This window comes from Camelus dromedarius, chromosome X (assembly GCF_036321535.1).
Source record: "Camelus dromedarius isolate mCamDro1 chromosome X, mCamDro1.pat, whole genome shotgun sequence".
In the NCBI taxonomy this organism is placed as follows: Eukaryota; Metazoa; Chordata; class Mammalia; order Artiodactyla; family Camelidae; genus Camelus; species Camelus dromedarius.
The window spans coordinates 100072289-100099957 of NC_087472.1; the positions used below are offsets into that span (position 1 = coordinate 100072289).

General features: G+C 47.1%; 1 protein-coding gene across 9 annotated transcripts in view; it reads left to right on the forward strand.

Moving 5' to 3' along the window:
• The window catches only part of SH3KBP1 (SH3 domain containing kinase binding protein 1), a 300059-nt gene that overhangs the window by 258457 nt on the left and 13933 nt on the right, over positions 1-27669 (forward strand). For all 9 annotated transcript variants that reach the window (XM_031445777.2, XM_031445773.2, XM_064483354.1 and 6 more), the window contains one exon: positions 8476-8561. In XM_031445777.2, the coding sequence (XP_031301637.1) occupies positions 8476-8561 (86 nt within the window). The remainder of the gene's footprint in view (positions 1-8475; positions 8562-27669) is intronic.

Genomic DNA, 27669 nt, shown 5'->3' on the forward strand with positions numbered 1-27669 from the left:
GTTGATGACAGTCAGTGACAAGCAAGGTTCAATAGTCAGGGGGCATTCGGTCAAGAGGTTTCCAATGGGAGGAGTCGGTTGCTGCGACTCGAACATTCCAGAGGACACTGTCCGCTGACTTCAGATGTGGAAGCCTGTGTCAGAGAAGGCATCTCAGTGAGAAGATGGGCATTTGGGTCTTGGACACCAGGCTGTGGACATGAGGCCTCGTGACTTCCCAGACCTGTGCCACTTGGAGATGGCCTGTTGCTTTAAATCTTCAACACACCAGATACCTTTCCTGTGAAAGGCTGAAGGCTATCCTGAGAGAACTAGAACACGGATGAGGGGGCAGTGGAGCTGCAGATGTCTTCCTTGTAATGAAGAGGGAGCCCTGGGTATCTGAGAAGCACTGGGAGATGGGTGACTGTTGAGCTCTGAGACATTTTAGCTTGAGGCAAAGATTAAGTAAACATTTAGATGCCAAATATCAACTAAGTGCTTAGGGGAGGGCAAATGTCTCTCTGGAGACCAACTTACCCACACGGAAGTTAATTTTTCTTTAGATTTACACAGGCATCCCAGCTGCTTCAAGCCCCTTAGGATACAAATTAGCAGAAAATAAGCTTCTAGGGTCCTGGTGGCTCTGTGAGGTGTGTGGTCCCCATGCACAGCAAAAGAAAGCATTAACAGAGATCTTTACTCTTATTAGCTAGAAACTAATCAATCAAATTAAAAAAAGAGAGAGAGAGCACAGGAGACAGCTAGAGTGCAAGCAAATGTTGCCCTAAGCAGGCAGATAAAACGTGCACCTGGGTGGTCAGGCCATCATTCTGAGTTTGGATTACTCAAGTATTCTAAATGTCTTTTCAAAGATTCCTAGGGAGGCCGTGTGTGGTGTTTGAGTGTTTGCCTTCTTTTCTACAAGTCAGGACCAAGACATGTCTTCGGAGAATTCAGGAGGGAGAGCTTGGCTAGAAATTACAGAGGTGGGCGTCGCTGGCTCATAGATGGTAGTTACAAGCACGGGATGGCTATCATCACTCCAGGGGATTATGGAGAAGTAGAGGAGAGAGTGAAGATGACGGTGGGGAAAATTGTTATTTACAGAGGGCAGGAAGGACGGGGAGCCATGGGCAAGGGTGGGTGGGCTGTGAGCTCCTGGAAGCCGGAGGAAGCCGGGTGTAGAGCCTTTACTGACCAGGGGATCTCGCACTTGAGTGTGCATCGCCATCACCTGCCGGCTTGTTAAAACCCAAATGCTGCTCCCCAAGTTTCTAATTCAGGAGGTCAGGGTTAAAGCCTGAGAATTTGCATTTCTAGCAAACTCCCAGGGCAGCTGCTCCTGCTGGTTAGCCGACTGCACTGTGAGAACTGCCACCAAAGTGCCAGCCGGGGTGGCAGAAAGGCACCCATAGGCTTTGGTCACGAGTTGGCCCTTGGTAATCCCAGTCAAGCCATTGCTGTTCAGTGGTTGGGGGCAGACTTGGGATTGTGTCGAAGGAAAACCGAGCAGGCAACCAAGTATGTGTAGACTTGTGAGGAACTCGGCTGTGGGACAAAGATGGAAAATGGGTGCCAGATATGGATGGATTCAGTGATAAGAGAGGAGTGAGTGTGTGTGCGTCTATGTGGTGTCATTCATTCATTACAGAAATTCATCAAGTGCCTCCATTTGGCCAGGCCCTTTTCTAGGTGGTAGTTAACTATGCTAACCAGGCCAGACATGGTTCCTGCCCACCCACTGCCTCCTGGGCTTTGGAGCCAGACACACCAGGGTCCAAGCCCCACTCCTCTTCTTCCTTATCCCGTGGCTTTGGGCAAGGTACGCAACCTCCCTGACACTCAGTTTCCGCCGCCACACCTAGGACACCTAGTTCCTCGCCTGGCACTTGTGAGGCCCCCAGCAAATCTTTCTTCCTCCCTAGAGAGAGCTCAGTGGGTGACCTTGGAGGGAGAGGAGTTTCCACGTGGTGACAAGCGGGTTATGCTTGGTAGTCCTGAGGGAGCGAGGAAACCCGGACGCCCTCAGACCGCACATCCAGAAGACTCTAGGGACTGAAAGAGGAAGCCGCTAGGGCGTCAGCGGAAGCCAGTGCTCAGGGAGGGCTGGGGACTGAGGGAGGGCAGGTAATTTATGGAGCAAGGAATCCCACAGGGCACGGGGGCAAATACCTTGTTACATTGTAGAAACGTCTGCATTATTTGCTGGCCTTACTTCATTTGTATGTATAACCTCTCTGAGATTTCTTTCCACCCACATCTAGAATGAATTGTATTCCCTGCAGCGAGATCCAACAGTAGTGATGGGTTTAGCCTCAGCCCAGGCTGAGCCACATTGATTTTCTTGCTGGTGATGGCCAAGGGCAGGCAAGGGATCATGAGGAGATACTAACACCTCATGCATGCCGGGTACTAATTGGTTTGTATAAAGCTTTTCCCACGGGCTGTTGCTTTGGATACTCTTCCTCCTGGTGACACTCCACCAGCTTAGTTGCATGATAGTGAGATTCCCCCATCCAGGCATCTGAAAAGCCCCTTCCTTGCCCCTCCATGATGCCCAGCTGTGGGTTTGCAGATGAGGGCTGCGGGTAACGTCATCCCGTTGCCTTCAGGGTTGTGGGGCTTATCATGCCCTGGCTGGGCTCTGGATGGAGGCCTGTTTCCATACACACTCACACAGTCTGCACAAAGAACAGAAATTTGGAGGGGAATTGAGTGGGCAATGTCCCATCACCTTCCAGTGTGTCTTCACCAACTATAAATAGCCAGGCCTATTTGTGCTCATCTGAACAAGGACGCAATGCAAGGGGAGAGCTGCCAGGAAAACCACTCTGGTTCCCGCTTCTTGCGCCCCTGGCCTCACTCGGGCTACCCCACATTGAGATAGGAAGTTTGCAGTCAAAAGATACCTGGGATTCCTGGGACATTTTAGGCCACAAGGTGGGCATGTAGGGACTCCACAGGATCAGCAGGGACTTGGGATCTGAATTCCTGGGAGAGGGGAGGGAGGAGTTCTCTGCTGCTACATTTTATCCTTTCCTGAAGGAAGGATTCAACCTCTCTGGGGCAGTAATGGCCCAGTGCAGATGGCTTCTGAAAGACTGACTTGTCTCTTGCTACCTCCACCCATGGGCGGAGCCCTCTTATCATTGCTTATTTGAGAAAGATCTCCAGAAGCATCAAACGTGCATTTTGATTATTACCATCCCAAGTGTGGTGGGCAGAGACAGGACTTGGTGTCAGGAAGCTTCTCTGTCTGGTTTCAGCTCCACCACCAATTAGCTGTGTGACCTTGGGCACATAACTTCTGGCCTTGGAGCACAGGACCCTTGTCTGTAATAAAATGGGGGCTTGAGCTGGGTAATCTCTACCCAATTTTAATGGTCAGAGCCCAAGTCTGAGATGTGATGAGTGGGCAGCCGGGAAAGCAGGGAGGAAGTGCTCACTTCCATTGGCCTCGCATCCTCAGCGCGACTGGCCCGGGATGAGGGAGGTGAGCGGTAGGACTGAGTGGTTTTACATTCGAAGGGGCTGATAAAACAGGGTTGCGGGGTTGGAGCAAGAGAGAACAGAGGGTAACTCCAGTTGTTCCTTTAGGACCTTCACACCTGCCATCTGCCATCCTCCATCCGTACTAGTAGACAACTCCTAGGTGGGATTAAAGCTGGAGAAAAACTGAGGATTCAAGAGGGGCACCTCAGTGGTTTCCAGAGTACAGGGGACAGGGCTTTTCTATTTCTTTTTCCTTTTCTTTCTTTCTCAGCCTTTTTTTTTTTTAGCCCCCTATGACAATGTTTAGGCAGTTAAAACCCAAATATTTACATTAGGATAAGTGATCCTTTTGAGGGCAGGGAGGGGAGATTGCCAAAAAGAGCCATCGTCATCTGGGCTTGGGGTCTTTTGCTCGGTAGGAAGCCGTGGACTCTGTTTTTGCCCTTCATCCCCACTCACCTCCAGAAGGGTCGTGAGGTCTTTTTGGTGGTTTTTAGTTGCTGCCGTTAGTGCTGCTGCTCGTGTACTTATGTACTTGTTTGCTTGCCTCAGCTTCCTGTGCATTTCAACATCTTTTCCAGGCCACATGCCTTGGCTTAACTGTCCCAACTTGGGCTAAATTGGGCCATGCCGCTGGCTGAGTTCATGTTCTCAAGGGATGCACATGGCACGTCCTCCACGTTTCCAACTGTTCACACGCCCCGTCTCGTGTCTCGGGTCTGAGTGGGAAGACCAGGCCCCTCTGGGCGGGTCGGGTGTGTGATTTGTGTTTAGTATTAATACTCTTTAACTCAGGGAGCAAAGGGGATTTACCCAGCTGGCATTGAGCTGCAGTGACACAGGCTGCCTGGCATCCTTGGTGACTCACCATCTCCAGGACCAGGAGGCTGAGTGAAGCAGCTTTGAGAAGTGATCAAGACCTGGAGCTCTGGAGTCCAAGTTAGTAGGTTCAGATCCCGACCCCAGCACTCTACTACTATTGCGACCTTTGTCAGCAGGCAGCTTCATCTCGTCAAGCCTGAGTTTCCAGATCTGTAGGGTAAAAAGAAGGGCTCACAGGTAGGCTTCTCTAGGTCGCAGTCTTGAGGCAGCATCCGTGCCTGTGGGGAGGGAGGAGGAAGCCGCGTTGGGCAGAGGGAGAGGTCAGGTTGTGATGCTAGTTCACCAAGGCCTCAGCCAACCCCACAGGAGCTCTGGGGCTAAAATGACCTCTCTGAGTTGTCCTGTATCAGACTGAGATGGCTGAGACTTTTATACAGTGGAGTATGGGCCGCCCTGGAAAGGCTGAGGGGCTCCTTGCAGCTGAGGTGGTCCCCGGAGAGGCTGATAGCACTCCCAGCAGCAGGGGTGACCAGCCCTTCACAGAAAGGGGCTCTGGGAGGTGCGGCCCCGTGTCCACCCCACAGAGAAGGTACTTCAAGAGGCAGCTGGGGCACCTGAATCATGCACGAACAGGGCTTAGCTCTTGGTAGGTGGTCAGTAAACCACAGGTGCTGCTGTTCTTTCTGTGGGACTGTCCGTTCCACTTATACCTGCTGGGCGTCCCTGGGCTGGTCAACCCATTCTCTGCGATTTAAGTTCCCTGGCCAGCAAAGCAAGGGGACTCTTAGTGGCTAGTTGCCTATGCCAGTCATTTGCGACCATAACCAACACTGCTGAAGAAATACAAGAAAGTAACATTATTTTGATTTAAAAATCAGAGATGAGTAAGAGCAGCCTTGTTCTGATATCTTTGGATACATGGTGATATGCCTGCTTTCTTCTATTTTCTCCTTTTATTTAACAGCTGCAGGCATAGAAATGCACCATAAAAAAAAAAATCCTTGCAGGAGCTAGTAAATTACAAAAGGATGAGCTTTTTCCTCTTTGGTTGAATTTAGTAACATCCTTTTTGCCAAAACGGTACCCGTGTGTTGGGCCGAGTGGAGGAGAACAGGGACCATGGAGGGCTCCAGCTTCATTGGGTGTCAGCCACTTCAAACATGAGCTTTGGAGAATTTCAGAAATTCTGGTATTTTTCAAAACTGAAATTCATTAGCATTGTTGTAAGCGTCTATAAATACAGTGAAAGGCATTTACAAATAGACATTGTAAAATGCTTCCACACCCACAGTCTGAACACTGTCAAAACACCAGCTGCAGCTTCCCTACTTGGAAGGATCAGAACCTTTTTTAAGCTACACCTACTGTGTTTTCAAAATAGTCTTGCCGCTGGCCCTGTATAGAAGATCATTTCAGTCACAAGCCTGTGTCTGCTCTTGGCATGAGGGATCTGGGCTCATTTAGAGAGATGGTGGGGGAACCCCAATCTCCTTCCTGTCAGAATACAGCTGGTGCTTTACAGTCTGGGGAGGGGTCATGCAGGGGTGGTCCTTTGTATTTCTTGGTGAGGGGGTTCCTCATGACCTGGACCTCTCAGGTCTAGGATTTGTAACTCCACATTCCCCTATCTGGTTCCCAGGTGAGTTCCAGGTGTGGTCACAGGTGATCACAGGGCACCTGTGGTTGGGAAGTTTCTTAGAGGAGAGTTTGTAGGTAGGGGCCATGCAATCTCATCTTTTACCTGAATGATCCTGTCGGGGAGAAAGGAGAGTGAACATAAGCTGCCTGAATTGTGCGAACCTCTGCTGTTAAATGTGAGCTTAAAAAAAACAGAACTTTAAAAGGAAGGAAAAATTCACCTATAGTCTTATCCCAAAGACAACCACTGTTAACATTTTGGACTGTTTCTTGCCCATCTTTTTCCTGTGTATGATTTGGTTTGTTCTTCATTGGTTTTACATAGATGTGATCATGCTGAATGTCATGCAACTTTATGTCCTTTGGAAAAAAAATTGGAATTATTCTACAGATACATAATGCATTCTCACTTCAGGAAAAAAAGGGCAAATGTTCATTCATTCCACAAGTAGTTTTGAGCTCCTGCCACGTACCAGGTGCTGAGCTGAGTGCTAAAAATCACTCATCAGACTCCCCAGGAATAACCACTGCAAATACACATATTTTTCCAACCTTGAACAAATTCTCTCTTCTATTCTATCAGAAGGGTGTGGAGGTGCATGTGCATGATGTGTATGTCATCTTTAACTTACGTTTGTCCCTTGACATTGTAACATAAACATTCGTCCCTGTTGTCACGAATTGTTTGAAAATATCATTTTAATGACTATATAAAAGTCCTTCAAATAAATGTCCTCAGTCCCGCCGCTCCTGTCGGCTCGGTGTCTGTCCAGGGCAGTGTGCCCGGTGGGGCCTGAGCCTTGGTAGCCAGCGGGTGGAGGGGGTCTGCTATGGAAACCTGGCCCAGGGGGGCTCACAGCCTTAAGAGGTTGAAGTGAGGCAGTCTCCTAATGCACACACACACAGCTTGAGAGCTGGGTTTTCTCCAGATGGAGACCAGGCCTTTTGGCCCAACCCTGGTTCCCTAGAGTTCTCACCTTTCATCTTCTGGCTGCGAGTGCTTGAGGTTGAGAGTCAGTCTTATTCATCTGGGAGCTGAGGGAGGCGGACCTTCTTCCACTGGGCCTTCTCCGCCATTGCCGGGATATGCCTGTCTCACTGAATGCCGCCCCACCACCTCTTCTTGAGGAAGGAACCCAGCAGTCTGCCCTGTCACCTCCCACAGGTCCACTGACTTTTGCTTTCCTCCGCCCGCACTGCCTCCAGAACAGACTGGACCCTGTGGGACTCAGCCCAGCCTGTCTCCTCTCACTACTCTCTGGGGACCTCAAGCTTTAGCCCTGAGAACCCCTGGCCACACCGGGCCCTGCCCCTTACCCTGAAGTCCTTGCTCCCTCATGCCTCTTACAGATATGTCCTCTCTCCCTTTTCCTCCAAGGCCCAACTGTCACACCACCTCCTGCGTGTGCTCCTGGCCCTGCCATGCACATCCCTGCATGGACCCTGTTCTTTCTTCCCATAGGACTTCGATGTGCCTGTATCTTACACAGCCTGTCCCATGTGGGCTTATAAGTGTCTGTCTGTCTCTTTCTCCCATTTAGACCATGAGACCATCTAGAGTAGGTACCACCTGGCTTGGCCCTTTCATTGCCCCCAGTGTGATGGGCATTGGTCAAGTGCTCATGGAGCATCTGTTACTCATTGTGTAGTTTAGCCACAGGGTGACCACCGGGGACTGTGAGATGGACGATTTCTGTTGCTTTCCTGGGAACAACTCCTTGGCTTCTCCCTCTCATTTTAAGGGCGAGGATCTTCTCCTATTTCACTTGCCATCACAGACCTTGAGTAATCTCATTCAGGGCTCACTCCCCACTAAAGGGTCCAAAGAGCTGCCCTTTTGGAGGAATTTGGAGAAACCTTCTACTTATGCCCGACTAGGCTGTTTCTTTCATCATCTTGGGGGCCTGTCCCCATCCCAAAGGGCTGCTCGTAGCCCAGATACAGAGGAAAGTCTCTCGTGTCCTGATGGGCATAGAGGCACCCACCCAACGACTGTCTCATTTTACAGGCCTGTGCCCCGGCGCCAGCTTTCAGGCTGCCAGACCTCAACTTGACACCTTGTGCCTGTCAACAGCCAGGCTGATGCCTCAGCTTCAGGCCAGAAACCTTTTTTCCCAAGGTTAAAAGTAGCCGACCTTTGACAAGCAGCATTGGCTAAATTCCTGGCTCCTTAAAAGGGAAGCTCCTGGTTATCGTTTGCTGGTGCTTATTTGGCCATGGGGCGGGAGCAGGCCCTACGTCGCACCCTGCAGACCAGCAGGAGGGTTTGTGGCTGAAGGTGCACTGCTGAACAGTCGTTATTAAAATAGCCATCTTTGAAAATGTGTGCGGGAGAGGAGGGCATCCACTCTGTCGGCCGGTTTGTACCAAGGCCCATGTGGTTGGACAGCTCGTTGGCTCCCACTGGCCCCCCACCACAGGCGACAGTGTGGCCTGACCCGCACGCAGCCCCCTCCCTAACTTGCGTACAGCAAGGAAGCTGACAAAATAACAAGGATACACACCAATTATTAAACGCCTGGACTTGTGTTTTTAATGTAGGGGTGATGGTCCAAAGATTGACTTGGTGAGCAGTTCGATATCCGGCATCCTGGACAAGGACCTCTCGGACCGCAGCAATGACATCGGTGAGTACAGAGCGCATTCCTGCTTTTCTTTGCAGAACTTGAAAAGAACTGTGGGGCTCAGTTTGTCCCTTCTAGCAGCCTGGCAAGAACAAACACAGCCATTTAAATGCGAGGCTAACAGCTCTCAGTTGGTTTTAGATGTTGCAGTTTTGTAAAAAAGGGAAGTGATGGTTTCCACATTAAAGCAGAATGCCTGGGAGTTTGACTGTCCCTGGCCTTGGGAGAAATTCCTTGCATGGTCTCCTGCAAAGAAATGATGACTAAACCTTTTGGAAGAGTGGGCATTAGCACTTATATTCATACTTTCCAGTGATTTATGTATTTAGTGTAAAAAGGTGAATGGGTGGACATGCAGCATTGCCGGGCTCACTGTAGACACAGCACTGAGTGTTTTGACTTTGACTTAAAAATGATCTTTGCGATAATTGCCACTTAGTTTGGAACATGAGTGAGTTTTCCCAAGGTCAGCATACTACCATGTGACAAGTGGGAAGGCAGCTGGAGTCTGTGGGCAAACAAGTCAGAGGGCTTCAGCGGGGGTGTGCGTGGGTGGTGTGCGGTCAGCTGTGTGCTGGTCGAGGCCACTATGGGTCTGACTTGGGTGACAGCCCTTTTAAGAGGTCTAGATTCAGAGACTAAATTTCTTTTAGCTTTCCATCTTTTGTTTGGACCCACCATGGTCATAAGTTAGCACTCTCTCATATTCTACATAGCAGAGGTGGCTTTTATATGTTAAATTTTGCATTTCAAAATAATTAGAGATTCACATGCGTGGTAAGAAACAAGGCAGATAGATCCGCATACCCTTTGCCCAGTCTCCCACAGGAGTAGCATCTTATGAAACAATAGTGCAAGGTCACAAGAAGGACACTGACGTTGCTGCAGCCCCCCAGACTCCCTGGCTGTCCTAGAACTCATGTGCATGCAGTTCTAGGCAGTTTGGTCACGGGTAGGTTTGTGTCTCCACCATCCCAATCAAGAAACAGAACATTTCCATCACCGCTAGGATCCCCCATGTTGCCTTTTTATGACCACTAACCACACCTCCCTCCGTCCTGCCCCCCTCCTCTTCCCTAACCCCTGGCAGTCATTATCGGGATTGATTTGACATGGAAGATTCCAGTATTATTTGCACTGGCTGCTCAATTTAAAAACAGATGTCCCACAGCTGGCAGGCCTTTTAAGAGGCGCTTGAGTGCCTAACAGGAGCACTCTCGTCACTTGGGCTTACTCTTTTGAGGGCGCTGTTTTCTTCTGAACCTGCTCATAGAGTTGCATCTTTGCAACTGCTGAGCTGCAGTCTCTGATCAGATCTTATGACCGCCTGGGAGTCAGATGTGTTGTTGTGACTGTAAATACCAAAAGTGCTTGCCCTGGTTCCAGAAGCTGTTTTACATCCTCAGTTAGCCTTTGAGAAGCCCAGTCGAGAGGCATGGTCAGGAGCTTCTGAGAGCTTGGACTAATGCAACGATAATACAAACACTAGCCTGCTGTAGCTTTGGGCGTGGTTAAAGGGCAGAGAGGACCAGAGCAGCGATTGGCTGGGAATTAGAAGGAATTGTCAGAGTGAGCCTCATTGAATTCTGGTTTTACTGCTGTGCCTCAGCATTTAGCCCCCTTTAAGGTGGGCTGGCCCATTGGCGAAGCATCACTGAAGATAACACGAGGCCCCCCACAGGACGGGAGGTGTTCGCCCACCTCCAGGATACACACGGTTGTGGCTTGCTTGTGATGAGCATTGGCCTTTGAGCCTTGTTTTCTTTGGGTCCAGCAATAACTAAGGTGACTGTCGCCAGAATGTGAATCCCAGGTTTTTCGGTCTGACAAGCTAGTTTGGCAGCGCTGTGGGCATTGATCTGCGGAAGCTTTTCATACTCTGTATGTACCTGGGAGCCCAGAAAGCGATGCCGAGGTTTGCTTCACTCTCATTTTGCCAAGAAGACATTAATCTCAGAAGACTATAATTCCTCAAATTAATAATTTAATGTATAGATTATTTGCATTGCCAGAAATGGTGATTGGCAGCCTCATAAGCAACCACTAAATACTTGAGTAACTACTATTCAAGTGCAAGGTTGAATGAATGCCAAGGCCCTCTTACCCAGGCCCTGCCTTCCAGAGGCTTTGAGGCCCCAAAGATGGCAAGTGGACAGTGTCGCACTGACAGTCTGTCTAAATGCCAACTGAGTGGTAGAAAGTAATACTGATCAGAGTTGGGGCTGCTGCTTGGTGCCCAGGATTTTAGGGTGGGCTCCGTGAAGGGGGACAAACTTAGCTGGATCTGGAAGTTGGAGTCTCTTCGGTAGAGGCAGAGGCAGGCAGGGAAGTCACATGGGGAGCACTGACAACTGAGCATGGGTCAGCCTGGCTGCGGTGGAGGGTTCATGCTGGCATGGAGTGGGGTGCTGACCTAGAAATGTAAGTCAAGACTGGATTGAGTTTGAGAGGGATGGATTTGTAATTTATTCTGTAGGCTGCGGGAGCCATTGACGGTTGACACTGCAGTGACATGATCAGGTCTAAAAATTCAGGTGATAACTGATGGGGCTTTGTGGGACCAATCAGATGAAGGAAAGATGGGCATCAAGGGGTCAGGGTATTTGATAGTTTGGGTAAGAGGGAGTGAGAGAGAGCCAGAAGGAAGCTGCTCAGAAGAGGATCGTGAAAGAGGAGGTAGACGTGGGAGCAGCGATGCAGGGGAATTATTACTCGTCCTTAGCAACAGAGGGATTGGGAGTGGGCAGGAGGAGAGTGATTGGTTAGCGCTGAGGTTTTAAGGTTGGATGACTGGTGGGGGGAAAATGACTTAGGTAGAAATAAGCAAGTCTGGAGGAGGAACTGGTTTAGGGGTGGGGGAACAGAATGAATTTAAACATGTTGACATTGAAATTGGTCAGACATTCCATGTCAATGCCGGATGAGGACTTAAGGTGGAGGGCCGAGGCTGGAGAGATGGGCAGGGATTGCAGTGGAGATTAGAACCTTCCAGGAGACACGAATGCAGGGCTGGTATCTGCAGACCTGGGTTTGAGTGCTACATATATATATGCTCAGAGAGTTGGTGTAAATTAGAGAATATATATATTCCTATATAAAAGTCAGAGAGTATATATTCCTATAAAGATACTAACATCTCTACCAGCTTCCTCACCTTGTCTTCCAGAATTGTGTAAATTCACTTTGTGAGCTGCCAAAAGACAGAGAAGCTTGTTATTAATGTTGTTGCTTGCTTAGAAGAGATAAAGTCAGGAAGAGAAGTAAAATCTTTACCATGAGAAAAGAGAAAGAAGGACCAAGAACTGAGGACCAAACCCTGTGCAAAGCCCGCACCTAAGGGAAAGTTGGGCTCTTGCAACATCACAGGTGCCAGTGGAGAGGATTTTAAGCAAAGTGTCTGAGGCCCAAATGCAGAAATGTTCTTTGCAGGTTTGTCAGTCAAGATTAGGACATTGCCGGGGGGCTGGCTCTCTTCAGGGCTGCTTTGGTATATCTGCTTTTGTAGCATTTGTTCATTGCTTTGAATCAAGAAGGAAATTATTTGTACCAGAAGGTTTTGTTAGTGATTCAGACAATTAAAGCTGTCCAAATGTGGGCTTCAGTGCATAACAGAATACAGCCTTGAAAGCCTTAGAAATCATCATCGTTAGCTATAAATACATCTGTGTTTCCTCTTCATAAAGCTATAATTTTAAATTATTATAATATTAAATTAGAGAACATGACTTTTTCAGATCTCGTGTGGGCAGCTACCAGCATCTGTCAGCCCAAGATAATTTAGAATGAAATCAGTTGGTCCAAAACTAAGTTGTTGATGTCAGTTTGAGATACTGTTTGTATCAAACTATGGGGCCATATTTCAAGTAACATAATAGGAGATGTGGACGAGCTCCAACACAGGCCTGCGCATGAATGGAAATGAAAATTAAATTGTCCGGTTTTCTCTTGCTGACGAAAGAGCCTCTGTTCCGATCGAATGGGAGATTACAGGCCACAAAGTTAAGTGCCGTAACGTTTACTTTCATTATGCAGTATATTGTTGTTCCCACGGCATGGTGGGATTTACTGTGAGACTTCTGTGCGACAGAGGTTTTCTGTTCCTTTCCCACTAAAGCACGTAGCAACGGGCCTCCAGGTGCAAAGCAGCCTGGGAACTAAGCTTCAACTCATTGACTTTGAAAAAGCCCTTCTCATCCCCAGTTGCTTGCCCTCTTTGTTTTGACGGTTGTTTTCCATCCTGTTCAAATCTCATCAGACTTTTCCCATTTCTGTCTCTTTACCCCTGTTCCCTTGAGGAAGCTGCTTGCCCTCCACCCTTTCAGCCAGACCCACAGACCCACGCTTCACATGGTAGTCAATTTGGGGGCCAAGTGTTGCTAGCTTTACAGTCGATGGTCTTACGACATGGAACTGGTTTGAAAGCTTTGGAGGCATACTTCAACTTCTCCTCAGGCCTGTCACTGATGCCTCTGTTCATTCAGACCAGGAAATGGAAAAGCACTTTTCTACCTATGCCTTGGGAATGCTGGTAAGAGCTAGCTGATTTGGGGTGCTGGAAAGTTCCTAAAACTGGATTGGGCTGATGGTTGCACAGCTCTGTAAATACTAAAAATTATCAAGTTGTGCTCTTAAAATGGGTGAACTTTATGATATAAAAATGATACTTCAATAAAGCTGTTGAAAAAAGAGCTAATGGAAATTTTCTCGGCATTCACTTTGAGCTCTCAATGTCAAAAAAAGAGATACACACCACTAACTTTTAAGTATGGGATTAAAAGCGCCCCTTTGCCTCACTTTATGAAACAGTTGTGTTTATTTAGACTCAAAGCCATTATACTGCTGTTTCTGAGTTGTCTATAAACCAGTCTTTTATAAATAGGATTATGTTTTAGATGTGTCAAGAAAGCTCTCTAAAAGCTTGTAGTGGAATCGTTTTTGTAACACAGGTTCCCTCAATGTGTTAAATAACTGTTTTACACGGTTTTCTTAAATTGAGGCTCACCTGGGCTTTGATAAGCGTCATTACAGCTGTGGTGATAGAATAATCACCAAGTGTTTGGAAGGCTTAGCAGTGTTTTCTAAGAATATTTCGGGATAGGACATGCTTTCATCGTCTTTGATTCCTCTTTGAGATACAATTTGTGATAGTTTCTTCTGAGTAACATGGCTGTGTGCACAATGTCCTAGTCCTGGGGTCATTCCTCCAGTGCAGTGAAGGGCGTATGTTCCCTCTGTTCATCTCCCTTTACTGTTGTCCTGAGGTTATAGTGGTGAGATAAATCATAGCAATGGGAGCGAGCAAGGGAAAGGAAACAACAAACTAAGAGTCACTGGGTGCCTGCTAGATGTTTGATGTATTTTATACATCGCGCATCTCACCAGCCCCCATGAGGGAGGTGTGATGCCTCTCAGGAAGGGACAGAGAATAAAGAAAGCCAGGTAACTTGGGCAAGGTTAACTGGCTGGTAACTTGCAGAGTTGGATTTGAACCTAGTTCTCCCTGACCCATGAGCCCATATTTTCTAGTGCACGAGGTTGGTCTCTATCAGCGGTTCTCCCCAGGGAACATTTGGTGCTGTCCGGAGACATCTTTGGTTGTCACAACATGGGGGTGGAGGTGGGAGTGGGGTTGCTACTAGCATCTAGTGGGTGGAGACCAGGGATGCTGTTAAACATCCCACAGTGCACAGAGCAGCCCCCACAGCAAAGACTGATCCGACCCCGAAGTTGAGAAAGCCCAGTCAGCACCAGGAATCCAGTGGTGAACTGGGAATAGCTGGGCCAGGGACCATGTGCCCCCCCCCCCCCACCAACTGAGTACAGCCTCATGGTCCTGGAATGGGCCATCTAATTTCCTGAGAATCTCTATAAAACATAGTTTGAAAATGCTTTCAGAGCTTTTGGAAACTGGTAATTTTGTATACAAAAAAGTCAATATATTTGAAATATTTCACCTAAACACGGACCAAGGAAGTTGCCATGACTTTTGAGAGAACACTCATCCTCTTTCTCCTTGCCCTAGAAAAAAAAAATACAATTTGCATCTGATTTTCATACAGAAAGGGTATTATATTTGGGATTAGATACTCTCCCAAGATTTAATATGCAATGTTTAAATGGATATTAAATAAAAGAACAACAAACGTGAAATTAATCAATGCCAAAATAGAATATGGTAAAGCTTTTTAAGACATATAGTATGAAGCAATTTAATCATGATCAGTAGCACAAGATTTTTGTTAATATGACACCAGATCTCTATAAACCAAGTGATTAAAATTTTAACTTATTTTGAAATTTCTGCCTTTTACTATAAGAAACTGTTTCTTATGGTTTCTTGGACAGATTTTAGGGGAAGCCTTAGCTCCCTGGCTTTGGGCTGTTGGTTTTTCCATCCCCCTTTTTCATATTTTAAAGTTCTCCTTCTGGAGCTGGAGAGCCAGTTTTCGGAGGGTGCAGCATTTCAGGTTGTTGAGCAATTTCTCAGGTTTAATAGGTCAACATATACTGTGTCCTGCCTGCCCTAAAGAACCCCAGGAGTGACATTTGGAGTGTTCCAGAAGGACTACTGGCTGAGCATGTATGTGAACGAGCCACACCTCTGGGCTCTCTTGTGGTTAGTTGCTCTGACGTGAGACCTTTCATTCGAGAGCCACAGCTCGCTCTTACAGACAGTGTCTCTTTACCAGTGACCTTCAGACATGGCCTTTGGGATCAGGAACGTGGCTGGCATTACCAGTGCAGAGGAGAGGAAGCCGTGGTCCCTGCTGTGTCGCCATCAAATCTGTACATGAGGCTGTGGGGTGTGCGTGTGTGGAGCTCTGGCTCCTATCCAGGGACACCGGCCATGATCAAACTTCAATTTATATCAGGATGATTTGAGAAGGAATATGCATTTCTCAAGTGTGAGGGCAAAAAGCAAAAGAGATTGTGCTGATGGTCAAAAACTTTACACCAGGGAAATGAAACAGGTTGAGCTTCTAACTGGCAGGTCTTGAACCGGGTTAGTCCCTCTGACCAGTTTTGGTTTCCTCCCTGCACCTCTGGACTTGGCCTTGGCTCAGAAGAGGTTCTATGCCTGAGCCTCCCCCTCCAGTGCCCTTTCCCCTGGTTCCTGACCACTCACCTAAGACTCTTAGGGCTCACAGCCTAGGTTTGTGCTGAGTAAACGAGGTCAAGCTGGCAACCAGCACTGGTTTCAAAATCACCTCACAGTCCTAGAGGAGACGGGCTGATGGTCCTTCTCAGCACTTCCAAGACTCTGATCCCAGGTGCCAGTGGAAGGTGTCTGCTGACAGACCTTCACCATTGGAAAAGTTGGTTTAAACCAAAACTGAGGTGCTCACCTCTGCCTGCTTGCCCCCCACAGGGCAGTCCTGGCCTTTGGCAACCTGTCACACTGGTTGGATTTGAGCTTAGTTTTATGGGTTCCACAAACTACTTTTACCCATCACATCCAATAAGCACAAAAGCAATCCACATCCAAAGCGCCAGTGGGAAAAGTCTCATGAATACTATCGAAACACAGGTGGAGGTTAAACAAATCAAAGTGGGACGACGATGATGAATGTTGCATAACCTCCTGGGAGTGATGTATTTGGTGATGTGAATTATTCTAAAGCACAGCAAGCGAACGGTGCCATCCTGCCAAGGCCATCTGCGGCCACCAGCCTATCCTGAGGAAAAGTGAGCGCTGAGATACGTGGGGGGTCACTTGGGTGGGCAGCAAGCATCCGTTCAGATGGCTCTTGGCTTGGAGCAAGTCACAGTGCCCGCTAGCTGTGTGGACTGATGGCCAGCCCCAGAAGCTTAACTGTGTGCAGAGGCAATGTGTCCCCCCCTGGTATTTTGGTCACCTGCCTCTTAGGGCCCTGGCATTCATCATTCAGCCCAGTGTCTCAAATGCATGTGCCTTTGCTCCACACTGAGACCAGATTCAGCTTTGAGAATACAAATGCAGAGGGATGCCCAGTGGGTTCCAAATAGTCTTCCCACAGCAAAGAGACGTATACAGTAACCTTTGTTACATCTGCAGTGTGCCCCACGGAGGCCTCTGAGCTGCAAATGAATGTGGCAGCCAGAAAGGAACAAGTGACAGTCCACTCTCAGATTGCATATGGCATCTACTTGGCCTGCGATGCCCTCCTCCGCCCACTGGCTGTGGATTCACGGATTGGCAGAGCCCAGCTATGGCTTCCGTTTGACTTGTAAATATCCACAGGGAGACAGGACCTGCTGGAAAACGCTCCAGTAACCCTTTGTCATGCAAAAAGCAGTGTAGACAAACTACACTTGATTAACAAGGAAAGTTGAGTTATCAAACTTCTAGCCATGGGCTCTTGCTGAGGCTTGGTCTGGGGACCTCGGCGCCCTCTGCCTCCCGCTACCTTTGGTTCATAACATGAGAAAAGTGATGAACTCTTGCGCAGTGAGTTTGGGAGGCCCAGGAGAAGGGAATTGGATCTGGTGGTGAGAAGCTAAGGATGAGGTGTCAGTTAATAGGGAACCCTGATTTCAAACCAAAAAAAGCTCTTTATTCAGCTTCCTGATGGGTCAACATATACTGGCGCCCCCATCACCTCCCCAGGCCCAAGTCATTTCCCCGGAGGTGGTTCATCGTCTTTGGAATTTCTCAGGCTCATTTACCCTGAATCCCCCCCACAAAAGGCTTTCGATTTGTGGGACTGCTCATTTTTATTTTACCAATGAAGCCCATTTTAAAAAACAAATGCCATCGCCTGGAAGAAAGGATAGAACCTCCAATTTAAAAATTGAACACATTGGGCTTACTGGGAGACTCGCAATGTTGACCTTTTTCTTGGCACTATTTGCACTGGAGGTCATTTTGTCATGGGTGTGTATCACTTCTTGGGGTGACTCCGGAAAACAACCGTCTGTCCTATGCCTACCCCCAAGGCTAGGGGCCCCTGCCTCTCCCAGTGCGGGAGAAAGAGCGCTGTGCTTCAGCCAGGAGGAATTTCCTCCTCGAGTTTTGTCCTCAGCATCATTTCAGTGTCCATGCAATTCTGGACATTGGGATATTACTGTTTCACACTCACAGTAACATTTTCTATCCTCTTTGACCACTCCTCTTGTCTCTAAGTAGAGTGCGGTTGAAAATGATGAAGTGTTCCGTTCATCTTGCTTCCTAAAAGGACACGTGGCCTCTGCCTGCCTGTTGCACATCCCGCTGAAGTGGCCATCGGCAGGGTGTCACACCTCTTTGGATCTTGGTTTTTTAATCCTTAAACCAGGGGCTTGGAAGAAATGATCGAAGGGGCCGAGTTCAGCCCTGCTGTCTTATTTTTCTGACTCTACTTCTTTTAGCTGAGTCTTCTGCACGTGGAGAAAACTGTTCTTTTGGTAACCTCTGAACCCTCTGTAGGATGAAACAGCTTATCCTTCCATTTGTCTCTTCACCTCAGTTCCCTTAGTTCTGTTAGTTCCTTTAACCTAGAATTGATAATTTGGTCCTTTCTAAGGTCTAATGTAGGGTTATCTTTGGCCTAAAGATTTTTGCTTTTAAGAGATTGGCTGGCCATATGGAAATTAAAGTAATTAATAATTATAGGTATCAGTCACAGTTTTGGCAGAACTTTTTTATAAGGTTTAAAAAATTATTCATTCACCTTTAAAGAATACTTATTATGATTTTTCTGGCCCAGATTCTTACAAAAAAATGTAAAAGGCTAGGATGTTTGCAGTCCAAAATAAGTTTGAGTTCCTAGAGCAAACCCTTAGAGAGGGGCAAGATAGTCCCATAGGGTCAGCCAGGGAAGTGGTGATGTGTTAGATAAACCGTGGGGTTTTGATAGGTGCACTTGGATTTGAATTCCTAGCTCTGCAGTCCAGGTTGAGTGACTCTGAGCTCCATTTTCCTTTTCTATGTGACAGGGTTAGTTAGTAATGCCCACTGGCCTCAGAGGGTTGTAAAATTTAGACATCGTGGTGTGGTGTGGCTGACAGAAAACAGGCACTTTCTGAATGGTAGTTGGTATAAGTGCAGTTCAGATAGAGAGAACTAGATATCAACCTACATTCTTATCATGACTACTGTTACTGAAAATTAGGAAAGTTCTTGAACACATAACATCAGTCAGCTGACTGAGATTTTGATTGCAGCATTGGAAATTGTTTCATATGTGATTTACTCAGTTGTCTTTTTATTTTAGAGAGCTTCTCTCCACCCACCGCCACCCCCAGTTACAAAGGGAAAAGGTGCTCACTTTAAAAAAAAACGAAAGAACACGAGAAGTTAGAAAGTGAAAGTACCCTGGTATCTCAGAGTCTCCCTGAGATAATCGCTGTTAATTTGTTGTACACACTTTTAGAAGTCTTTCTGTGATTAGATGGATGGATGAATGGATGTTTTAAAAATATGATCATGTTATAATACAATTCAAGTCCACAATTCTGTTTTTGTACTAAATCATGTATGTCACATATCTTTCCACATAAGTCACATCCATCAACCTTATACTTTTAAAGACTACATAATATTCCATTGTATGATTCTACCGTAATCAGTTCACTAGGAGCAAAACTACAAAGATCACCCTTGGACAGTGATCTGCAAATAGGATCACCTATACCTTGGGGACCACAGAGACTTACCTGGCCATGAATAGTGCCTCATCTTCTTATGCGCTCTTTCTTCAGACTCATCTCCTGAGAGCCCTGGTGTCATGCTGCTTTTTCTTTCTAACTCCCCTTTCCCATCCACTCTCTACCACCTCAAATGGCACACCGATCTCTTGCCCACTCCAGGGGTATAAAAACCCCTGGTGCAAACTCAGAAACAATTCTGAGATTGGTGTTAGACTTGAGAAATTGAAAGACAATATTGACTGGACCAAAAAATCCATTTACAAGTCGGTTGGTTTCTAATTCTTTGCTTCCAACAAAATTTTGAAGGAGGTACCCACTGAGCTGTTCATTGACAGATTGTTAAAAATAGTTCTTGGTGATGCTAGCCCACTGTCTGACTTTGGATGTATAACTCAGAAGGAGTTCAAAGAATTGAGTGACATTGTGGTAACAAAATTCTTTCCATTCTCATCTACTTATTTCTTTGAGGGAGAGTAATTAGGTTTGTTTTGTTTGTTTATTTTTAGGGGAGGTGCTGGGGATTGAACCCAGGACCTCCTGCTTGCTAAGCATGTGCTCTACCACTTGAGCTATAGCCTTCCCCCTCCTTCTACTTATTTTTATGTTAACAAAGTTTCTTGGCACCTACATCTATAAAATGAAAAACAGAAATAGAATTAATCCCAAACCATGTCATTCTGGTGATAATAGTCATATATATATATATATATATATATGTATACACACACACACACACACACATACGTACATGAAGTGATTGGGGGAAAAGCCCAATGAAATCCTACTTTTTTATGCTATTAAATTATTTATCAAAATGTGTAGTGCATGTATACATGTTTTGATCATCTGCAGAGTAATAATAGTTGTAATGATAATTTAGTCCAGAAAAAAAGTAATTTTTACACTTAGCCATTTTTTCAGGAAATAAAAAAATTATCATTTCCAATTTATATACATGTTCTTATAGCAGAGAAAGATGAAAAATAATTAACAGAGGACAAAATTAACAAAAGCATAAAATTTATTACATTAGAGTAAATTCAGCAGTGGAAGTAGGATGGAGATAGGAATTCTAAGAGGGGAAGGAATGGTGCAGAATTTCCAACTGTTGAAGAAAAGCTTGTTCATGATTTTTTAAAAATGGATGATGGCAGTTGTTAAACTGCTGTGGTATTCAGATTTATATGGAATATATGTAAGAGAGCAATAGTTCTATTTTAAAATAGCAACATTTAGAATTTAGCAGAAATTATATCCTTTGTGACTAAAACTTGTGTAAAATTTTAGACATCCACTTAAGATGTGTGAGGGGGGTACATAGGCTTTGAAAATTATTTTGGGAGGTACACTGGTAAACAGTCTGAACACCACTGGCCTCACAAATGTCACTCTACACTTACACAAACATTTCTATGGATTAATTTCTGGAAGTGGAGTACCTGAAAGTGAATATTTATACTTCGTGATAGGTGTTGTCAAACAGCACTACGAAAAGGTTGTGGCAATTAACATCCCTGTGAATAACAGCATAACTAAGAGTTCCCGTACATACATTATTTACTACATCATTTTGCACAGCAAATTTGGGCCGGCAGTGAGCAATTTTTAAAGCAATGCAGAAGTGAAACGTTACTTTCCCTCACTTATCATTGCTTGTTACGGATGCACGTGAAGCTCTTCTTAGGGCTAGACTTCTGTTAGACGTGCCCCATCCCCTCCCCGAACCCTTCTGCTGATCTAAATTAGGTCACCATGCTATCGCTGCTAATTTCCTCTTTTACCTTTCTCTCGTAATGGCTAGCAGAATTTGTAATTGTGTCTGTAAAATTCTTTCTCAGGGGGCTCTGAGCTCTGTGGGGCAGGGACCGTGGCTGTTTTGTTCACCCCCGCACCCCTCCCCTGTACCTAGCCCAGAGCCTGGCTCACACTGCTCACTTAGGAAATATGTACTGAATGAATGAACTGAACATATATGAGAAGAAATCGCGTGATGTAGGATCACGTTAGAGATCTTCACTGCCACTAGTCCCATGTGGCTATTTTAATTTAATTTAAATAATTGCACTTAGCCATATTCCATGTACTCAGTTGCCACATGGGGCTAGTGGTACCATACTGGATGATACAGATATAGCTGGTTTCCATCATCACAGTTAGTCTTAATGGATAGCACTGATACAGAGTGGCTGTCCTTTTACTTGCAAAAGTTTCACTTTGCTTGGCACACAGTAGATACTTAATAATGTTTGATTAAGTAAATGAGTAAATAAACTCTATATCTCCATCTCTTATTCTTGAGCTACAAGTTTCCATGTAAAAGTTAGTTTGTACTGAATAGCCCAACATTGTCCCTGAACTGGCTTAACAACTTACGCTTCTTGCCAAAGAGCTCTTTAAAAAACCCGGCCCCCTTTTCAGTCCTTTTAAAAATACAGTTTATCAGAGGATAGATTGTTATCAGAGGACAGATTGGTTTCTTCACACACATGAAAACTTCATTTCCTGGCATCTTTTCTGGTTCTTGATGTAGAAACAATTCTCAGAATTCACTTTCGGTTGGATGAGAAGTAAGGTGAAGGTCTCCTGCTGTCTGCCCAGTGCTCTGCAGTGGACAGAATTCCACAAGCATGAATCTGAATGCAGGCCCTGCCACTTTCTGGTTGTGCCCTTGATCAAGCTGTCTAATATCTGACCCCCACCTCTCCCTTTACGGAATAGAGTAGCCTGCAGGGCGTGGGGTTTCATGAGTGCTAAACGAGCATGCACGTGTGAAGTGTGGAGGAGCAGGGTAGCTGAACGGTAGCTCAGACCTGTTTACTCTCAGCACCTTGTGTCTTGAAAACTTCACACCTGGTTTATAAATGAAAACACAGTAGCAGATCTGCTCTATCCTGACACATTCTGGAGGGCTTCATTTCGCGCAGAATTGAATCATTGCTCAAATGAGAATTTTTCAGTTGGTGACTCAGCTAACACAGGTGTTCATTGACCCCTACTAATGGGCCCGTCTTTGTAGTCTGCACAGATTTTCCACACTAGGCAAATAGTTGACATGCAGGGCAAGATTTACTTCTGCCCAGATTCCCTTGAGATGCTTCTTCATTGTGGAGAAGGTACCTGCAGCCCTCGGGGTTTAGGGTTTTCTCATCTTAAATCCTAAAAAGACAAAAACATTGTTCATGGTTTTGTGCTGGTTTTTGTTTTTTGGTTTTTTTTTTTTTTTTTTTTTTTTTTTTGTATTTAAAGATTCAGCCTTGCTCTTAGATCTCTGCTCCCAAATCCCACAACTCTGTCAGTGGTGTAGAAAAACAAAATTCTACCTGTGTGATTTGAAAGGATTTTCATATAACCTCTCATTTACAAAAGAATAACCCTGCACAGCTCAGGTAATTCTCTCCTTTGTTTTCCAGTGGGAAAACTGAAGCCCCAAAAGGTTGGTTGTTCATTTATTTAATAATCATTTATTGAACACTCACCGCAAGCCAAGAATGATGCTAGGCCTGGGAAAATCAGAGATAAAAGCCACGGCTTCCTCCCTGGCTAGTAGAGGAGACAGGTCAGCAAAGCTGTTAGTTCAGGGTGCTAATTGCTGAGATTGGAGTGATGAGCGCCTAGGGAGCAGCCAAGTCAGCTTTAGGGTACAGTCTGGATTCTTAGCAGAGGTCTTAGTTGCCAAGCCAAGCCTTGATGGCCCCAGGGGAAGGGAGGGAAGGGGGAGGGGAGGGGAGGAGAGGCAGTCACTCGAGGGACAGAGGTGCTCTGGTGGCAGCCTGTGGAGTGGTACATGACTCGGAGTGAGAAATCCATTACAGCAGTTCCAGGCAAAAAGTTCCAGCAGCCTTAATGATCCTTGACAGGGACTTGGAGGAGATGGGCTAGCTTACAGAGATACTGGGAGGGAGTGACGATGCCAGGCTTCAAATGTAGGAAACTTCCTCTCCTGAGCTCATTCTCCAGCCCAAGCAGCAAGCTACAGTAAACAGAGCCTTTGAGGAGCTCACAAACTGTTCCTTTGGTGACAGCTGGCCCATCTGAGACTTTGGACTCTCTCCTCTGTGTTTTCAGTCGATGTGTTTTAGGTCACCTGTGGTCACTGGTACCATCCTTCCCATCCATGGAAAAGAAGCCCACATTTTGTAATTGAACTAAATAGGGTGTGACTGAAACTCATGGAAAATGGGCACCTCCGTGTGCCATGAAGAGTCAAAGGCCTTTCCAGGCCGACTCTGCGTCCAACACGAATTATCCCCATATGTCTGTGAAGGGTTAGTCTTCCAAGTATCAAGAAAGCCAAGGGCCTCTCATCCTTAGGAAACTAACTTTTAAAAAATACCCAACATTTGCCAGTTCAAGAGTTTTGGATTGGCATTAGAATCATTTTTTATTAAGAGGAAAAATTCCCAGCCAGGCTGAGAAAGCTTATATCAAGTTTCAGCCTGATTCATTTCAAAACCACCATGAAAATTGGGACATTTTCTTCACACCACAATGGGTTAGTCATGGAAATTCTGCCTTCATCTCAGCTACCACGGCCACAGTCATGAGAGCACTGCTCTGTGTCCCTGAGAATGTACATTACAGTACTGAAGAGTTTCCCCCTGCACTGTCAGAAAGCAGAAGTGTGGTGAAGTTCAAGATTTGAGGTTCCGTTTTCGGCCAGTGACCTCATCCTCAGTGTGTCTTCTTTCTGGCAGTTGGGCTTTGTCATTTCCCAAAAGTTCTTTTACGAGCTCCCACTGTAGAAAGTTCGACGTCGTTGAATCCCCATGATGAGTTTAAGAGCGCAGCTCCCCTGCAGGACTCCGGCCCTCCCTTTACTCTTGAGTGACAGAGACAAGGTGTCTCCTGGGCCATCTGTCACGGAGATGCTGGCTGAGTGTAGCCAGACTTCAACTTGCGCGGCTTTTTTAAGTGCAGACCTCAGCCAGGAAAACGAAATGGGCCCAACAGAAGGCGGCCTTCCGCCCCGCAGCTGCCGCCCGCTAGCGGCCACCTCTGTAAGCAACACCTCTGCGATCGGAGTTCTTCCTTGAGATAGTCAGTTCATTCGTTGGCTGGTTCATTTGTCCCTTTGTTCACAGAACATTAAGCACATTTTCCCCAGGAAGGCACTGGACTTTGAGAGCAGGGAGGTGGGGCCCCACCCTCCCGGGCTCACAGCCTTGGTGCGGGAGACAGATACCATGCCTCCAAGTTGTTTTGACAGTGTGACTTAGGACAGACTGTGATCTCACACGTTGTCAACCCCTCGACTCGCCTGGAGACTTCATTATTTCAGTAGGCCCAGGACAGGGGGTGGGGGAGCACAGATGGAGTCCCGCAGAAGTTTCCTGGGTATGGCCTCGTCTGTCCCTGCACACTAGGAGACACTCTGAGGCCATCCCATCTGCTCCCCTCTCCCGCCCCTCCCTGCAGGCTAGGGCCCCTTGAGGACCTCCTTCTCACTCCAGCTGCCATGTTTCTGACTTGTCACCAGTGGTCACCCAAACCTCTGGTTGCCACTTTGATCACTTCCGTTGCCCACCCAGCAGGTCAGCAGAGGACCCCTGTGTGAGGAGCCTTGCTCCCGGCGCCTCCCCCAGGCCCTGGAAGGCCCTGCTCACCGGCGGCCCTCGCCCCGCACCCCCTTCTCCACGTGGTCGGGTCCTGACTTGTCCCTGCCTCTCCGCAGCCCCCAGCCTCTGCTGGAGCAGTGCTTCCCTACATGGCTGCTAATAACATCCTAATAAACCTGGGGAGACGGAGAACCTACCTGTGCCTGGACTGCGCCCCAGACCCATTCTGTCAGCCCCGGGAGGGGAGCCAGGCTGGCAGGAGCCTTTTGTTTTTCAATCACCCAGATGGCTCGCCTCTGCAGCCAAGGTGGAGAACCAGAGTCAGCTGGCCATTAATTGTTCTCTAATTGCTTCAGCCTGCTTGGGTTTTGCCTTCAGAGCTTGCTTCAGTTTCCAGGTGGGAACCTTGATCGAAGTGGTCCCTCTCAGCCCCGGCAGCGCCCAGCCAAGGCCCCCGGTGCTGGCTCGTTTACTGGAACCTTTACTGGCCCTGTCCTTCACCTCCTCCCAGCTGCCTGCTCAGCGTCTCTCAATTGTGTGTCCTCGCTCCTCTCCCCTGGGGGCCGTGTGCTCCTCCGGTCCTCCACACCCCTCACCCCCACCTCGCCGCCAGCAGACCTCCCTGTCCTGTCCCTTATTCCCTTTCTCCAGGGCCCTTTTGGGGAGCCGCGTGGAGAACCTGCTAAACTCATCGTCTGTAGAGTGTATGCAAGGATATTTGTGCAGAACTTTCCTTAGTAAGAAAAAAAAAATCGGAGGGTGGGGGAATGATTTGGAAACTAATTGCCCAGAGAAAGGGGATTCACTGAATCATGAATTGCAATGCAATAGAAGATTCTGCAACAATCAACATATTTATGAAGGATTTTGAGAGTCACCGCGTACAATGTTAAGGAAAATCAGCAGAATGCAATCCTACAGATAATGTGAACTAGGCTATCTATTTATAGAAAAAAGCCTGAAGGGAAATAGACCAAAATACTAACAGTGTTAGTCTCGGTCTGGTAAGATTATAGTAGACTTTGTTTTGCTGTTACAATTTTATGGCTTTTAAAAATTATACATTGTGCCTGTATTACTTTTGTAATCAGAAAAAAGGCGATTTTAAAGATTAATTGGGGGATGTTGGATGATGGCTTCTGGCATCAATCCATATGTGTCATTGGGACTCTCAATTTCACACAATGTGGAGTTGGTAGAGGCGAGTCCTGGGGTGGGGTCTGAAGGGGAATCTTTTAGGAAAGTAAGGTTCTCTAGAAGGGAAGGCCCCTGAGAGGGTCAGGCCAGCGAGCAGGCTTTGGAGAAGCCGCCTAGCAGCAGGGACCTCGGCCCTCCCTGAGCCCTACTGAGCCCGCCGGCAAGGTGCCGCACTCTGGCGCTGGGTGCTGATTGGCTCCTCCTTGGCCTCAGAGCGCCACGGATACTTTTCTTGTGCTGTGTCTCTGCAGAGTGTTAACCTTTTGTTACAGTTGCTTTGCCCCAATAAGATGAGTCACATTGAGTAATTATTTAGTCACCAGGTGCTTAGAATAAAGTCATGTAATATAATCCCAGGTGTAATGTAGTGGTCTGTCCTGACCAATGACTTGTCCTTGGTTTTGCATATTCTACTAAAGGAAGTGGTTTGCAGACAACACCTGCCTGTTCATTAATAGAATAAAGCTGTCACACGGCCAGACCACTTATAATCCTCAACAAAAGAGCTCGCCCCAAAATAGAGGGAAAAACATACACATCGTTTTTATCTTTTCTGTCCTGAGCCAACATATTTGCAGTTAGGGTAGTTAAGATGTTTTCAGCTCCAAATAAAGCTAAAATTAGCTGAAATAACAGGGGGGTTATTAATTTCACACGGTGAGAAGTCTGGGCCTTAGGTCATTCCAGGGTTGGTGAGTGGCTCATTGGGGTGCTCAGTCACCTAAACTCTTTCCGTTGGTCTGCTCTGCTATCCCCAAGATCTCCAAGAGCATTTCCCTCCTGCTCATAAGATGGCTGCCACAGCTCCAGGCAGCCTATTCTTACACAGCAGCATCCCAAGCAGGAAGGAGGGAGAAGCAGCAACACGGATGGCCTTCTTCTCACTTGCCTCACTCTAGGCAGAGGAAATCTCTTTCTCAGTGGCTCTCGGTGGAATTCCTTTTATTTCTCAATCACCCAAATTGGGCTACACAGCCACCTCTAAACCAGTCATTGGCAAAGAGGAGCTGGATTGCCATCATTGGCTTAGACCAAACATGCTTCAGCTGGGTGCATTGTCCTGAAACAAAACTGGGGCTCTGTTAGGAAAGTGAATGAAATGGTTTGGGAAGGCAGTGCCTGGCATGGCGAATGAAACACAGTCTACCCGTCAGGAAGTGATGGCGTCACCATGATGAGTCTGAGGGCCGGCCCTTTTCTGCTGGCCATTCCTTTGTGCATTGTACACACGTGTACACTCGATTTGGAAATCCCCAGAACGCTGTAGAACCAGGTTGGCCTGAGCGTTTGTTGAAGGAGGTGGCAAAGGAAAGGCAAAGGCCTTCCTGCTGGACACGTGGCAGGTGCAGCGCCGACCTGACTGAACGATGCTACGTTCATCTGAGACGTCAGTCACAGAGATGGGAGCTCTCTGAGGGCAGGCTCGTTTCTGCTGTGCTCACTGGTGTAGCCTCAGCATCTGACTCCGTGAGTGGCGCAGAGTAGTTGCTCATTCATCATGGGGTGAATGAATGAGCAGACTGATGACTGAAGAGGATATTGTCCCCACTGAGTGATGCCTCTGGAAACAGAACGGTGTCGGACTCTGTGAGCCATCCGGGGAAACAGAAGCTTGCCCTCCACCTCCAGGGGGTGAATAGTCTAACGGTAGGGTGATGGTCAGAGTGTTGCGGTACAGCCAGCCGAGGAGGCTGCCCTCTCTTGTCTTTTGGAATCAGCGACCAGCATTCACTTGCCCGAGGATGTTGTAT